Here is an 18,398-nt window from a genome sequence, read left to right as displayed (position 1 = left end):
GAAACTAAAAAATTATTTTTTCAAAGCTATTGGAGGTTCTATCAAATTTTTGCAGATTTAAAGCATATGCGCAAATTTTTATGATCAATGCCTAATGATATCACCGTAGAAAAAGGAGTCTATTTTATTTCATTTTTCAGAATAAAAAACACACGTCCTTATTGAAAAATACTTTTTGAATGAATATAACTTAAACTTAATAACTGAAAACTAAACTAAACTCAGTGGCACGACAGTCTATAGAGGGCCAAGGCCTATTGTGCCCATCTCAGTTTTCTTGACCTTGAGCTCTGGGGTGCAGGAGAATATTTTCCGGTTAGGTGGTCAGCGGAACGCGAAACCCCCAGTGTTTAGTTCCCAAGTATGCTTGGTACTCATTTATCGACCCACTGAAGGGATGAAAGGCTTAGTCAACTTTGCCCAGCACGAAAAACTTAATAAACTAAACATTAAAAATAATCATTAAACCCTTGTTAAACTTCTTTCTTTTTGCCTACTTCACATTTTGTGAGAAACCATGTTATAAATTTTAGAGGGATGTCCAAATCAGGGCTGAACTATGTCACTTGAGTGAAATAAATCAAACAATTGTCGTAGTTTTGTGGGTGTGAATGGTAACTAGTTGTTTGCATTACTCCTATGGCACAATTCGTAATCCCATTCCAGTAGAAAAGTATTCCTATTGGTTCTATCTAACTGATTGATCATTGGTGGATTTTCAGTGGACAGGCAAGTGAAATTGACATCTCTATAGACATGTTCATGCTTGAGTCTGGTCTATATCTTTTGGCTAATCTCGTTCAATTAATAGCTATATGTAATTAAATTAGTTGCAACCGGTTGTTTACAATATTTTTGCTTTAAAATAATGAGTATTTAATTTGGTTGTTACTAGTAATTGATTGATGGTAATTGATTTTATTGATTTAAAAAGAAGTGATGACACCTTAAATATCTCCAAACCCACGAATAGTAATACTGAAGGGTCATCGATGACGTCATCTGAGTGCTTTTCTTAAAGTTTTTCCTCGCGAAATAGGCCTTTTCTTGATCTAACAAAACTAAAAGGAGCAATACAGTAGATTCGGATAGGTGGCCCTGTACGATTTATAATGTAGTGACTCTCTCATATATTTGTTCACTTTAATACTTCTCTGTGTGCACAGTTTTAAAGTTATTTCATTTATTGTTTCATTCTAACAAAAAGGATTAAATATAGATAGTATTGTGGGAATTTATATTAGCGTTTTGAATTATCTTCAGATTAAGAATTTCATATCGAAACATTAAATATTTTAATCAAGTTCAAACTTTTTATACTATATTTTTGTTCCATTGCATGTGTATATTGTGTTTCTGTCATATATTTTTTTACTAATGATTATTTCATTCTTTCATATGATGAATTGGGTGCCTGCAACTCAAGAAGAAGATTTCTGGAATCAGCTGCTTGTTTATATACAAGATGGGATGAACAAATGGAAAGAGTAGTTGCTAATATAAACAAATACCACGATTCAACAGGAAAAAATATACATTAATAACGTTTTTAGGAAATTATTTTTTAGTGCAAAGGGATAAAGGATGCTTGACTCATCCATACAAACATAAACTTAAGTCAAAATAGAGTAAAATTTAAAAGCAAGAAAAATGAGGAGAAATTAAAATATTTAAGTAAATAGTAATTTATTAAACAAAATGTACTTATGTCTTCATTAAAACATGAAATGCTTGAAAAATTAACAACTAAGCATTTTATGGAACTAAAAAAGAGACAAATAAAACGATACAAATACAAAGTACAACGATAAACTCTTAAATAAAACTGGCTGTTAAGGTTTTTACTAAACCAATAAGGCCTGGCACTAAAACCATCTCGGCGAGCTAGTGTTGCCATTTTGCCAAGCGCTATCACCATTTTTCAAAAAAAAATTTTTTTTTATGTACGTTAGCATTGAAGTGTAAACTCAAACTTTTTATATATTTCTTTTGCCCAGATCTATTTAAATCACGAAAGTTGACTTGGACAAATTTTCTAATGGTTCGCTAAAGCACAAATCATGTACGAATGAAATACAACATTTTGGGATATTTATATTTTTGTTGGTAAATGAGCACACCAGAAAATTTCCATCTAAATTAATTAACTTAAATTAGCAAATCATTTAACCATCATTATAATTATTTTTATTCGGTAATGATAGCTCTATATGATACAAACTGAAAGGTCTAAATGAAGATCCGAGAGTAAATAAGTCAATTTTTTAATTCATTTTTATCATTAACTAACTAACTAACGATAACTAACTTTGTGCAGCGTATAATTCTTAATATTTTGTTCACTATCATTAGGTAGATTACAACCTTAAAGTTATTGTCTTATTGCCTCAATAAAAAAATCATTTTTTTTAATATAATGCATGTTTTAGCTGGAGTATTAACAATCGAAATTACGTTAACTCATTAATATAGAAATAAAAAATTCGTACGTAAAATTTCTGTTTAAGTTTGGCTGTATTTCGATAAAAAAAAAGGGAGCGAAATTACATTTTAAATCATATTTACCTGTTTAAGTTAAAATTTTCTTTGTTCGTAAGAATTATATGAACTTAACAGAGTTTAACTTATTTGGGATAAACTTGAAAATTACCATGTGAGCAGTTCTACAGACCACTACTAAAGTTTACTTTGTAATTGCAATTTGTTTGAAAGTTTTTGAAATCTTAACTGCTTTGTTATGCATTTTTTTCAGTTGTTATTTACTTATTTATTAATTTTACTCTAAAATATTGGCTATTAATTCACTGTTGTTGAAAATTCTCTCGAAATCTTTACTTCATAAGCTCGAACTTGCGTATGCCAAATGTTGCCAGACATAAATCTTAACACTCATATTGAAATTTTTAAAAAAATACATTGAAAAGATAAAAACTGTTCCTTTATGATTACTTTTTTAAATCCAGGGTAATTGTTCCTTTTGTGACGATTAACATAGTGACAAAATGTTCTTATATCAAACTACCATAATTGTATATTTTGTTTACAAAATGTTCATTTTTTTAGGAGAAAATATGGTTTAAAAAAGTTAAATAGGAATGAGATGGATGATGGTAAGCAAAGCGAGCAATGGGTGAAGCCTACTAGTAGAGTTAAAAGTTTTTTTTTTTTGATGTAAAATTAAAATGTTTTTCGGGGTTTTTATATAAAAAAAGAGATACGTAACATTCTAAACAAATATTAAATTCAATTTCAACAAAATAAACTGTTAATATTGAACAGGAATTTAATGTTTTTGAAACAACAAACATGTTCTGATTTTAGAAAAATACCACGCATGTTGAAGTGAGAAGCATAAAGTTGAAAAAGACAAGATGAAGCCGACAATATGGGTATTGATTGATATTGCAAGGTGTTCGGTGACTATTTTTAACTCAGGTTCGTATTTAATAAAATTTTGTGAAGGAAATAATTGCTTGAACATTTTTTGTTATTTGGAACAAAGGAACTTTTTTTACGAATTGTTTAGAGTATTGTCAGCGACTATGGTTACAAAGTTAAACTATTTCCAGTAGGATTTTGGAGTCGAGTTTACAAGAAGAATACTATAGTTTGTTTTTTAATGTTTCCATAACAAAAAGCATCCCCCGTCTAAAAAGTATGGTGTTTGGACTTTTTTTTCACAGTTAAACTGAGAGCTTAAACAAACAGCATAAACAATGCAAGATTCATTTTCCAGTTGCCCCCCATTGTGTCTCATAGTACCTGTCTCTAGTACGTTTAACATTTGAATAAGATAACATAATTTTGTTAGTGGGCATCTGCTGTCAGCTCTTGAATCTTACATTTTAAGAAATAAACTTCAAGTTAAGAGATTGATATCTATGGACTTATTTCTTATCTTCCTTTTGTTGCTTGCTTTCGATACATAAATGTCATTATCATCGACTGAATGAGCTTAAATATGTAGGGTAATTCAAAGTTCTTTACTTGAATTTTAAATTCATGCATTGTAAAATACATTGGAATCAAATGTTGTTTAAATGCAGAAATTTTTGTATAATTATCATATTCCTTGGCATCGGTAGGCAAACTTTGGTCTTTTTTCATATTAATTAGGTATTAAAGCTTTTTTCAATGAGTTACCGATAGATGAAAACACAAATTACTAACTTTAATAGCCAGAGAGGTGGAAATTTGATCACGTTATTTTTTTCCTGAATATTTTTCTTTTCTTTTATGACTTACATGCTCACCAAGCTACTATTCTGGAATTCTCATTCAGAATGCCTGTAAAGTGTTTAAAAATTCAAATTTTTAAAATCTGTAAAGTGCCCATGAACTCACACACACAATACCTGTAAAGTATGTAAAAGATAACTTCACGGTTTCTGTATTTTGAGAAAATTTTATTTTTATAGCTTTCGACACAGTTTTTTTTTATGAATTCTTCTGTATGCACATACAAAACATAGATAGAAAGTGTTTTTTAATGATTCTATATAAATAACGTAAATTATATAGATAACGTTGGTAATCTATATAAATAACGATGATTCTATATAAATAACGTTCTTAAATAACGTTCTATCCATTCACTATAAACATAAGGAAACTTTATTTTTCTTTTAATTCTTATTTTGTCTTTTTTAAAATTTGCGAAAAATCTTTGCGCACCTTCAGTAAATGGTTGTGCATTGATAAAGGGCACATAAAGTATTTCTGCCATGGGCACATATACCACGTCAGGAAATAAAATGTCAAAGCAGAGTTGGATTCAGTTAGTAAATAAGTCGCATTCACGCGAGTACAGGGGGTTGTTCCAAAACCACCAACTTTGCAGTTGAAACATCTTATTGATACTGAATACGACATTGCAAGGGCGTCATCATGCATCATGATAGGAATATTGCTTTGATTCAAACGTGAACATATACTTCATACAGCTGAGCACTGATGGTGTAGTAGTAATTGGTAAAGGAGAGCCATAGTGTCTGAGGGAACAGAACGCTCGCCCCCCAATGAGGTTAACTGGTTCGAATCCAAGCGATAGTGCTGACGTAAAATATTTTCAGTGGTAAGAGGATCATAGTTTATAGAGTCCCCTTGCCGCCAGGCAAATCATGGGAGGTTTTTTGTGGTTTTCCCCTCCACGTAACGAAAATGCTGTTTGGTTTCATTCATTTAGTTTCATCCCTGAAGGCGAATTTCTCCAAATACTTGATCCAGGGGTTTCCCCGTCTTCTGGATTGGGTTCAAATTTACAAGGCTACGAAGTTGAATATTGGTAGTCGTAAACCCTAAATTGGGTCGGCTGTTTAATGAGGTTTATAATATAGAACATAAAATCTGTAAAGGAAAAAGACCAATCACAACGCCGATTTGTTGACATCCGGCTTATATTTAGCACATCTTGCTCTTTTTACACCCTGAATGAATCGTCTTCACCCATCGTTTAACCATTCTATTTTGTTAACAACATTTTTCATAACATGCAAATATATTTTTGCCACGAACAACCTAAATCATAACCATCCCGGTATCAGAAAACCTCCATCACAGCAGCCGGCACTGCTGATTGTCACAACACCTTTAGATTTATTTTTCATCGATTCTTCTTTTACTGACTCCTTTTCAAAACATCTATAAACCTGTTTCAAATCAAGATTATAAAGTGTAAGAAAGGGAGCACTGCAAAAAACAAAGGATATTTTTTCTGTTAATTGGTTACAGATATTTACTGTATAAGGATTGGATTTAGTCCACTTTGTTAGTACTCCATCTGTGCCGAATTAGTTGCTACATTTTGATCGAAAATTTTGTCCCAAATTAATTACAACATTTCAAGTAGGTGGTATCAAAAATTTGTTCCGATGTAGTTTAGTAGATCAACACAAGTAAAATTCTACGTCTACAGTGAATATAGCTAGATGATAGTTTTAGGGGATAACTGGTAGAAGAGTACTTACATAATGGAGAGTGGCTTAAATGCGTGCGGATATTGGATTTTTTAAACTAATTCGGTATTGATTTAGAGAGGGAGGAGGGTATTCTAAATAAGTAACTGTGACTGATTGACATCATAGCTTCCTGATATTTTTCAAAAATGATCAAACAAAATCATAAACTCATCAGTATCTATAAACAATAAGAAAATATTCAATTGTAGCTACTAATTTGGGGCAGATGGAGTATCATTGTTCATTAAAATTAAGTTTAGGTGACGTATAGTTTTTAGGTATATCGTTAAGCCGGACCCTTACACTGTGCCTGACTGCATTTTGGTCTTAGAAAAAGTTATATTTACGTCGATTTACTTCGTAAATTCTGCTACCGGAATGACCTCCAATCATTTTTAATAAAGGATGAGATAGAAACGATGCTGCTTACTTACCTTTGACAGCAATGCCCACATTTCACTTTTTTGACTAAACCGCTCTGGCTTCTGTCCACTTATTGTTTTTTAGATAAGGATTTTTTTCAATTAAATTATTAAATAATATTAACGTCATAATTTTGGTCTTCTAAAACTATGCTTTTCTAATATTTACCTAATTTTAAAACTCTGTACATATACCATAACTGTCTTATATTTCATTACAGCGATTGCCATTTTGTTCATTTGTGGCTTACTGCATGAGAGGGTATTTCCAGAAGTTTTTGACTACATGGCCCCAAACTCATTTGTAACTTGGTCGGATCATTCCTGGTTGATACATAGCATCAATTATGAGTCTTGCAACAACATTTGGGATGCATATGTCAAATATGAGTGCTTGGAATCTACATTTATTATTGATGATTCTGAAATATTCTCCGTAGTGTCAGAATTAACTCCATTATCAAGTACCATCTATCTTTTAATTGAGCGATCGTGTAGGATATTAGCTCCAACAATTATTCGACTAAGTGCAATATTTGTTTTCATTTCAATTGTGTGTGTTTTTGGAACCATTGCAAAGGTGAGATTTTATTTACATTATCTTAATAATAAAATTTAAAACCTAGGAAGATATTTAGTTAACAATTTCAAACTTTATGTATTTGCTAAAAGAAATCAGATAAAGTTTTAGGATCTTACTTTAACTCAATAAAATTTTTAAACTTTCATGGGGTTAACAATTTACCTGAAAATTTATTTTGCTATTAGCGAAAATTTTGATAATGAATTGATCATCCAAATTCTAAAATTTGAAATCACTCAAATTAGAATAATTTAAATGTACTGTTTTCTAACACTTTGTTATTCAGAAACATTTTTTTTCTCATTTTTCCTCAAATTTTAAATTTTGTCATTTGAAATTTCAAAAGAAAATTGCAAAGTTTAAAAGAAGGTAAAAATTTGCATACCTATTAAGCAAAAAAAAAAGAATATTCGTAATGAAGTTGCTTTTAGATAAATCAGTTTTGAGTGATATATAGTTCGGAAGATATAGTGAATTAAAATGTTGAATTAATGAGCATTTATTATGATTTTACTTATTTTGTTTAGTATATATTGTTACGAATTTGTAAATATGTGTATAGTTTGGTGAATACCATTTTGTTATGAGGCTAAATATCTCAGGTAGACACTAAATAAATAGTTTAATCAGAAAGTTTGCAAGCAAGTCGCGTAATTCTAAAGTAAGTTAAAGAGAAAATAGCGCCTAATGCATTTCTTACGAAAGACTCGGTTTGGCGGCATTTTTGTTAAATTAGCTATAAATTTGGCGACTTTGGTAACAAAATGAAAGTTCTGGGTTTCGTCGCCAAGCCTATATAAAAATAAGTGTGCCACGCAGAGTGGAGTCTACACCATCATGCTGACTACCCAGCCAAGCCATCTTTTCTACTACTTCAGTCTTTTTACCTAAAGACAGTACACCAGGCGCCCACGGGAACTATCTCAGATGAAGGAGTAGAGTGTCCGCTTCGCGGACAGGTACTCCGTAATCACATTCAGTCTAAGCACAGTAGAGTCATAACGACAGTACTGCAGGCGCCTACGGAGTGGAGTGTCCACTTCGCGGACAGGGACTCCGAATACAACTTCAGTCAGTCAGAGTAGAGTAGTAAAAAATATCAGTCTGTTTGTGTTCTGATTGCAATGGTGTTCGAATTTGTGAGTCAACATTTCTAAACTAAATACTACATTTAATCGTAGCTAGTAATTTTATTCATAAATATGTCTAATTTCTTTCCCCCAAACGGCAATTTAATTTCAAGGCGTTTAAATTCAATAAACTCAGATACTTAAATGTCAAACAGTATTAGTAGTAACAATTTGTTACCACTTTTTTTTAAACACTTACTCTTAATTATCAACCTTTTCATTATTATCCTTCAAAAGAAAATTTAAAAAAGATCACTACTTATTTGCTATTGCGACCACGTCCGTAGGTATGAAGAGGAACGACTCGTTCTGATTTACACAGGTCACCTTATAATGACAATATACGCAGCGTATGAAATATGACAATATTGTAATCATGATTGATAACTATAATCATCTAATACGATACTTTAGCAATCATAATCGATAACATATTCAAAAGATAATATAGAGGATATTATAATTAATGATGATTGTTAATTACGATACAGAATATTGAATATGTAAAAGATAAGTATGAGGAATGATTTTAATTTTTATCGCGACTACTGACTTCCTTCATTTTACCGTTTATTTACCGTTAGATTATTTATCGTTTTAGATTTGTGTATTAATTTAGACAAGATACATTTTTAACAGTAAAAGTTTGTTTCATTTTGGCAATAAGAAACCGTTGCTCATAGAACTCACTGTCTCGTAAAAGAAAGTTTCAACTGCTAACATAATGATAATCAATAATCGGATATGATCGGAGTGTGATTTTTNATCAATAATCGGATATGATCTGAGTGTGATTTTTACCAAAGTTGCAAATCTGCTTTGATATCCTGCAAGAGCAACAATGGATCAATAAATATATTTTGTTGTTTAAACTGTTAGCATATGCTGAACTGAACAAAAATCGTTTTTAATAACAAGTTCAACATGATACCCGTTTTGGTCTAGTCTGATAAATGCTCTAAAACACCAAAGATCTAAAACGGCGAGCTTATAAGATGTGAAATTTGAATAGCCAGTATCACTTGTTCAACATGAGTTTATACTGTCTTGATTTTAAATCTCGAGATACTTGAAATTCTATTTATTTAAAAAGGAGGACCAGTTGGTAGGGTGATAACCTTAAGGCATTAAGCTTGCACCTTAGTATGCAAAACTCCGTTGTTTTGATCAAAAGTTATTGCTGTATTGCATTTTTTGTGCACTTTGCATTAAAAATAGCCTTTAAGTAATATCATTTACTTGCATTTGAGAATACAATGAGTCTAATGAATTCATAATGTTGTAATGTTTTTTAGTTGTTTTTTTAAATATGAGAAAATAATTTTGTAACTGTTATTGATTTTTTAGATCCTTACAGCATTGCGATTGAATTTCCGCAATACGAAATCATTGTGGATGAAACTAAAAATTCATTTGAAAGACGAAAAAAAACTAGGATCCAATCAAGAAAGCTCAAGATTTTCATTAAACGGTAATTTCTAATGTTTGCATATATTTCAACCATTCTCCATTAGTATAAAATTGTTTGCTGCACTTAATTTAATGTTATGTTCTTAATAACTTCAAATTATAAATTTCAAATGGATGTGAAAAATAAATAAGACACATCACATTTTTCTAGTAATCAAGTTTTGGGGCTATTTTCTGATTATTTTTAAAGCTTAGATTTTAAGCAGAGCTCTGCTCCTGAAAATTTTTTTTTAGACATTTTACATCTAATCAAAATATAGACTGCTTCTTGATATAAACAAACTGACAAATACCAATTTAAATAAAGAATATAATATGCTTTAATAACCATGTATTACAAGTTCACTTATGAGGGAAATAAACATCTGTAAACTTCATACTGAAACGAAATCAAGTTTAAATTAAGGAACACGGTTAAATACATTGGACACGTTAAAATGTGATCCCTGTCCAATGTTTTTAACCATTCAACAACTAAGACTCTGGATCAGTTATGACCCCTCAAAGTCTTAACTTATTTAATATTGAGATTAAAAAGTTTCAATCAGAAAGAGTGTTGGTGGTCAAGTTTTTAAGTCATGCACCCTACAGTTGAATGGACGCCGTTTCTATTCCAGATAACATCAATATTTCTTAATTTCATTTCGTAAAGTTGTTAAACGTATATTTATTTATTTTAAATAAATATATATTAAATAAATATGCATTAAATAAATATATATTAAATAAATGTATATTAAATAAATCTATATCAAATAATTATGTATTAAACATACTATTTATTTGTTTTAGAAATTAGTTCTTGGAATGAAATAAATATTTTAATTCTGAAGAATGAATAATTGGAAAAGAAATGTTTGTTAAAGTGAAATTAAAAAAAAAAGTGAAGAATCTTTTAGATATTTTTGAAATAATATTTATATATTTTTTATTTTGACTTTGAAAGTAATAGCAAGATTTCGAAAAACTACTATTTATCTATTGAAAAGAAAATAACGTCATTTAAAATTGATAAATATACTTAAGTGGTAATCAAGTTAAATTCTTTGTTTCTTTCACTATTTTACATTAAATAAAAAATAAAAAAAAATTTGGCATTAAGAAAAGGAAAATTAAAAATATATCTGCTGAGACATAATCGTATTCTTCTCTGCTATAAGTCGGATCCTCAACCATTCGACCCCCAATATTCTTTCCTCTTCACATATTTTAATCTTAATATTAAATGTGCTAAAACTTTAAAGGGTCATATAAATTCTGACAAATTTATATCTCATCGTATATATCCAACCAGGATCCTTAATTTAAACTTGGTTTTGTTTCTGTAGAAATTTTAGAAATGTTCAATTCTCTAGTTAGAAGAATTTACTTACTATGACGTAATGCAATTTCAAAAATAGCACTTTACACTGAATTAAACATTTTTCCTAAGATAATTTGGAGAATGGATCTATCACTTCGATACATACAGTCGATTAGGCATAACAGATGTTAATAACAGGGGAATTAAGCTCAATAAACCACATCACTTATGCATTTATTTTTCAAAAATAGTGCTTCTCTGCTAAGAAGAATCAACTTACATTGCATGCAATATTGTAGTTTGAAAAATACAACTTTGGGTAGACTGAAACGTTTTCCTAAACATAATTTGACTAATGAATCCAACATTTTGATACATGTCATATATTAATAACAGGCATAAAATAGAATTGAGCTCCATAGCCCATAGTACTGGTGTATTTGTATGCTTTAAACAAACTGCAATTATATTAGTTTTTTTCATTAGGATATCTAAACCAACCACCTCTTAAATTTTCTTTTTGTTTCTAGCATTTTTTGCATCGAAATATGCTTATTACATTGATGGAATGTTTTTGGTTTTTGTATTGACTTCTCTAATTTCATTGAAGCTAAACTGGGGTATGTTTAATTTATTACTGTTGTATACATTTTTGATAGTATTTACGTTTTTATATCTATTTTGAGCTATTAAAATTGACTTTTTCAAACCTTTACTTCAACAAAAATACCTTTAGTATGCCGGAAGTTTAAAGGGAAGGATTGGTTTTAAAAAATATTATTTTAATATTATTTTGAAAATATTATTACTTTAAAAAATAATAATATTATTTCGATAGACATGAATTCCGAGCTCGGTGCAAATTTAGTATTCAATGTGGAAATCAGCAAATAATTATTTTTTGTTTAACAGCATTAAAAACTACTACAGTGTCAGCATACATTACGATCAATGTTAAATATGATACTATAAATGCTAAAATATTTCCTACCTATGACACTTAAATTTGAGTGGGCACGAAATAGATATGTTCGAGTATTAGTTACAATTATTATCATTTGTAATTTATTATTATTTTTACACTATTATCTTTTATATTTATCATTATTTTTGCTCTATTGTTTTTTATATTTGTTATTATTTCTTTATTTTATATTTATTATTTTTTTACATTATTATTTTTTACATTTATTAACACAATTGTTATTTATTATTATTTTTGACTTTCTCAGTTGCTTTACATTATTATATTAAGCAAAGCAAACTTTTAGTAGTACATCCCATCAAAATAAAGGTTATCTGTATTTAGCATTATCTCGCATACTGCTGTTGCAAGAGGTAATCAAGAGGAATTCATGATATTTGAAATTTGCCGCAGTCAAGCTACTCTCTCCTGTGCATTTTTATCCATGTAAAAAATTCAATCATAAAAATATAAAGTATTGATGCGGCTGTGATTGGCACCAAATTCACTTTAAAATCCATTGTACCTATATTAGAGTATATTTGGTATGTATCAAAACTTAACCTATTACCATAATGCCAGCAGTGCCCATTACCAAAACGTTTTGTCAAAGTCAATTCTTTGCAGTTCAAAAATTATTTCAAATTCAAAATGTTTAGGGAAGAATAAATCAAGCTTATAAATAAACGTGAGTTTTATGTTTTTGGAAGTTTAATCCTTTTTTCTTTTCCAGGCAGAGAAATCTGTCAAAGTGCTTTTTGTCTTTTCAAACCCAGTGGATTACGAAACACGATATTTAAGTCTTTAGAAAGCAATGGAGGAAGTTGGACAGAATCAATTTTTTTCGAGAACAGTAACATGTCACAGAACTCAATACAGTTTAGAGTAAAATCTTTAGTCATTGTCATTGCTTCCTTCATCATGACATCTAGTGTCTATGTCATTGCAAGTGATTTTATATTGATGGTGAGTTTTCTACTCTATTTGATATTTTTTTCGAGTTAGAAGACATTTTTAAAATATTAGTCTCCAATAGAATAAATATTAAATTTTAATAATATTTCTAAAGAGAATTGTCCTTCTATAGGGAAAAACGTTTTAGGGGGAAAAGGAATTTCCATGATTTCTTTTCATCTATTATCTCCAAATTGGTCACTGTATTCTGTGAGAAGCGTAAAGGTACCGGGTTCTAATGTCGCTGATGCCCTGGATGCATCTTCGTGCTGCTCTTTTCCGTATTGTGCTAAATCTGTCCTACTTGACAAAGGTTTATAAACCTTAATTGTGCACACAAGTCTACAAACGCATATTGTACCAATAAATAAATAAACATAAATCTTTTATATAACGGAGGAATATATAATAATACAATTACAATAATAGTCTCGTATTTTTCAGGTCTTGAACATTCCTCGTATTATATTTTCTTGTCTCACTAAAACAGGTAAGCGGATTTATTACATTAATTTTTATATGTTACATTGCACGTTCTAATGTATAAGTCTGAAAAAGTTAGAATTTCGAAATGCTTATTAAATGAAAATTTTGTACATTATAAAGGTACTAATTCCTGTATATTATTTTAGCATTTTTATTTACGATTTCCTAAACATAAGACATTTAGGAAATAGTTTTAAAAAAAATATCTAATTTAAGGTGCTAAATATTGGTAATAATAAAAATCTACATTCGTTTTTCACTTGCAACTTTAAACAAAGCTTTTAAAGTGCAATTATTAAACATGATATCTAAAAATATCCTCAGATAAAATGTACGTATCCGTTCATAAAAAAATGTACAACCAATACTTCCACTATCAAAATTTTATTCCTAGTGCTGCAAAGAACATTAATTATGAATAACATCAACATAATTTTTATATAATTAATACATTCACAACCATAAATAAATAATATATTTTTTTTGCATTTACGAACAAATTATTTAATTTAAAAAATTAATACTTCAATTATTTTAAACAGTGTCTCAAACTCTGATGATGTAGGTCACTTTTTTAATAATGAGATAGATGTCATTGTTTTTTATTCTCTTATTCTTTCATTAAAGGAGTTGTACTTTGGAAAGAGAAAAAGCATGTTACCTTTAACTTTTGATTTCCTTTTCTTAAAGTCATTTTCATTTGTAACCTGACTCGCAAAGATAGATCAACACAAAAGGAAACAATAACCTGTTCGATCCTTTTCTCTCTTCACACATTAAACTCCATAATTTTGTGATTCATATATCTTTTTAAGCAAGTATTTTTGTTTGAGGGATATTTTTTAGACCCCGAAATGCATCTTTCAACTTTTTAGAAGACAAACTAGTAAGATAATGAATTAAATTTAAAATCCGATCTGTGAGTGCAGCCCAAATTTATTTCCTGGCAAAACTATGGAGTTGTTTCATAAATCAAGTGCAATTCAGCCCGATCTCACTCTTCCTTTAAAACAACGAAATTATAATCCTGATTGGGAACCACTGTAATAAATTATGAGTTGCAGCAATATCTTTTTTTAAAAAAGGAGCTTTTTAACGTGTGTGAGAGATGGTAAATTGAATACCCGTTAAAAACATTGTTTGTTATATTTTTACAAATTAACAAATAATGACACTTGATTGACTGATAACTGTATAGTGATGTCGTTAATTAAATAATTGGCTGTGTAATGATGTCGTAACGTAAATAAATGCTCTAAAGCATCTGCTTAATTTACGGTCATTATACAAATGATTATTTAGTTGCGAAATCATAGAGCCCATTATAAAGCTGATTTTTTAATTTGCGATATCATTATGCAGCTGATTATGCAGCCAATCATATTATTTAACTTTAGACATCATTATACCGCCCATTTTACAGCCAATTATCTAATTTACGACATCATTGTACAGCACATTATAAAGTCAGTTACGTAATTTACGACATCATTACGCAACCAATTATTTAATTTACGACATCATTATATAGCTCAATTAGCCTAGCTATTTTTCATCCGGAAACTTTGTAGAAATTCACATCAAATCTAAAAAGCTTGGGAAAACTAAGAAGCAAAGCTTTGTTCTATAAGCAACGTTTATTTTTAATTCATGAACACAGGTAGCAACATTAGCTAATTCTATTTTGATGCTTGAGTTTATTTTCAAAAAAACTTTCATATTGGAAGTTTCCATTTTTCTCTCTCAAAAATCACAAAATACAGTATGAAAAATTTAAAAAAAAAAAAAACATTAATAATAAGTTAAGAGACCCGTCTCTCGTCTGTATATAATTGCATGTATTTTAAATGTCTAGAATTATCAGTGTATTCAGAGTAATTTAATTTAATTTTAGGAAACTTCATCAGTCACTGGCGTCAAAAAAGAGAAGTAGTAATACCGGATAAATGACGAAACGAAAACATTAAACTGTGAATGTATTGAAAGAAGCGGGATAATCAAATTTTAGGAACATAGACACGATAAAGATTCAAGGACCTATTTTAAAATGACTTCAGACTGTATTATGTCTTGGAATTTCATTAATTTTATGATCAGAATGTCTAATTTGAGAAGATCAATATCTTTTTAGTGTACATTACTGTGTTTACAAAGAATTAAACAATCACTTTAATGATTATTTGATGCAGTTTTAAAATAAAATGTTGATAGGAAATAACCTTAATAAATATCAGAAAGATTTTTTATGAGATTAATTACTAAACTACTTAATTTTTAATTACTTAATGTAAAAGTGATGTAATTGTTTTCTGCTGAACATCATAGCAATATTTGTTTCCTTATTTTACCATTGATGCCCTATAGAAATCCCTATTCAAAACCTCATACAAATACTTCATGTACACCACATACATATATTTCATACACTTCATGCAAAATTTTAAGATTATGCATTTTACTGGTGACAGAATTTTTGATGAATAAAGCTCCCATATAGATTCTTGCACAAATAAAAATACTTATATAAAATGTAGTATTTCGTACCAGACAGAATTTGTACACATAAGTATTTCTCAACCATAATTTGAAGAGAAACTACAGTTATCCACCAATATTTTGTCCAAAGAGGAGTTTTTTCTTGCAAAGTTTTGCTTACAAAGTTTTTTACGAATGAAAGTATTCGACTAAGCAAAATTTTACTTCTGGTGTGTTATGTCTAGTCAAGAATTATTTTCAGTGAGATTTATCCCATGCAAGAGTTTTTTTAGCGATATTTATCCTACACAAAAGATTTTTCTATCGCGATTTATCCTGTACAAGAGATTTCCAGCTGTATTTATACTTCAGATTTTTTTTCTATCAAGTAATATCCTACACAGACGTTTTTTTCAGTGAGATTTACCATACACAAGAGTTTTTTATAGCGAGATTTATCCTACGTAAGATATTTTTCCAACGAGCAATATCCTATACAAGGTTTTTTCCTGACTAAAATTTGTCCTCGAGGAATATAACAAACGAGTGATTCGGTCGTGCAGTTTTAACTCGCTTGATTTCGTTGTAAATTATAACCAATAAACTTTGAAATAATGATGTAATACAGATAATGATGGCTGTTAACGATGTAATACTTAACTCACCAGATGAGTTTATTGAATAAAATGACAAGCACTATTGACTAAAGATAGGGTATTGACCATGGTAGCAAAAACTCTTGAGTACAGGTCCTTTAGAGTAGTGCAGTTTCTGCAGATTCTTTTCAGATTTAGGGAACAGAAGAGATGGATGGGAGAAGTAACTAAAAAGGTTGTCCAGAGAAATAAGGGAAAAACACTTAAAAAGCTAAGATTTTAAAAAAAAACACTTTTTTTTCTATCCTTTCTAATGAAGGAAATGAAATGAAAGATAAAGAACGTTTTTCCTCTTTTGAAAAATTTTTCCCTTTTGAAATTTGATAAAAAAACCCTACTTTTAAAGCTTCTCACGGAGATCATTTCCTTCACTCTTGTGTGAAATGTTTCTAAAGTGTCTAAATATTTATACGATAGATATATTAAACTAGTTATCGGCATATATTTAGTTAGAAAATTCAAAATTTCCCTTTTTTCTTAGTAGAATTCGATGAAATTTTTTTAAAAGAAATAAAAAGCAAATAATTAATANATATATATATATGTATATATAATGTTCCTGCTATATCCAGAGTAATGTAATTCCATTTCTCAAAACAGTAATGTGCAAAATTTTAATTAAAATAACAGTAAATTTTAGCAATGTAAAACTTTTTGATAATATTTTGCATTAATTATTTTACAAATTTTGCTTTGATGCATGCTCGATGAAGCCCAATGATTGCAATAGTGTTTGTGTGACTGCTTTAAAATCACAGATAAATTTTAATCTCATAAGAATATTATAAATTGATGCATTAAATTTTGCAGCAGTGCAGTTGACTAAATTTGTCTTTAATAGCCAAAATTTTGACAAAAATACAATTTTTACAGGCAAAATTAATTAGGTACTAAAGTGAAAATTATGATTTAGAACGCAATGTAGGCAGCTAAGGAAAGAAAGAAAATTGAAAACGAACTGCAAAAAATGTGCAACAGTAATTTATTTATTCGGAAAAAATTGAATTGAACTTGCAACGCTTCAGTAACAGTAACAAGTACATGGATGAAATATTAGATTCGGGGTCACTGAAGAATATGAGAAAGAAAACTAAGATGTTTTTCTTTTTTGTATTTCTTTAAAAATAAACTCGAAAATTTATTCTTCATATTTTCTATTTATACTGCGAAACTACAAAAAAAAAAAAATTAAAATGTCAAATATGCCGCGAATCTAATGAGAAAAAATGTCTTTAACGCCTTACAGAATGAATATTCATTAAATTTCCCTCATGTCATCAAACAAAAAAAAGCTAAATAAATAAAGAAAAAAGAAAACATTATTTATTTCATATCCCTGTCTTCAAAGTAACAGATGTTACTTATTCACATCAAATAAAGTTTCGAAAAAGGATCTGAAAAGCCGCCAAATTGACTTGAGTTGGCGTAGTGTTTAAGCTTAATTACTTTATTTTTTTTTAAAAACTAAACAAAAACGCTAAGAAAACAAAACCTTTAGTTATGGAATTTTGTTCTGAAAGTAAAAAAGAAAAAAATATATTGAAAAAGTAGTATGAAATTCTCAGTCAAGCTTTAAATCCCATGTCAGTAGATCGTTGGCAGGCTTAATTACGTATTTTCTTGGCTGAGTTCTTTATTATTTATTAGGTTGAGTCAGTGATCATTCTTCTATCCACTGAGAAACGGAAAATTAATTACTTTATTCAATATTTGTCATCTTTAAATTCAAATGAATAGTTTTAGAAATTTTTTTAGGCTTTATTTAAATATTTTTAATTCTTAATTGTTTAATATTATTATTGAATAAAAATTTCAATGTTTTTTATTCACATATTAAGTTAATTATGTTATACTTTTCTTTCATAAACTAGGTAATGAATAAAAAATAAATACTTGTGTAAAATGTAATATTGGTTAAAACTAACATTTTGACTGTAAAATCATAGAATAGCGTTAACCGGGGAATTAAAATCCTTTTTATAAGCTTATTTCATTATT

General features: G+C 29.1%; 1 protein-coding gene across 1 annotated transcript; it reads left to right on the top strand.

Annotated features, from left to right (window-relative positions):
* The first annotated feature begins 2,108 nt into the window (after positions 1-2,108).
* On the top strand, positions 2,109-15,492 carry LOC107441169 (uncharacterized). Its single transcript, XM_043046486.2, has 8 exons — positions 2,109-2,247; positions 3,322-3,435; positions 6,601-6,959; positions 9,440-9,563; positions 11,396-11,485; positions 12,563-12,795; positions 13,228-13,273; positions 15,164-15,492. The coding sequence occupies exons 2-8, from the start codon at positions 3,372-3,374 to the stop codon at positions 15,217-15,219; spliced, it is 972 nt and encodes a 323-aa protein (XP_042902420.1). The 5' UTR covers positions 2,109-2,247; positions 3,322-3,371; the 3' UTR covers positions 15,220-15,492.
* Positions 15,493-18,398: the final 2,906 nt, after the last annotated feature.

This window comes from Parasteatoda tepidariorum, chromosome 5, assembly GCF_043381705.1.
Source record: "Parasteatoda tepidariorum isolate YZ-2023 chromosome 5, CAS_Ptep_4.0, whole genome shotgun sequence".
Classification (NCBI taxonomy): Eukaryota; Metazoa; Arthropoda; class Arachnida; order Araneae; family Theridiidae; genus Parasteatoda; species Parasteatoda tepidariorum.
Note: the sequence above shows the minus strand (reverse complement) of the source record. Positions and strands in the feature narration are given on the sequence as shown.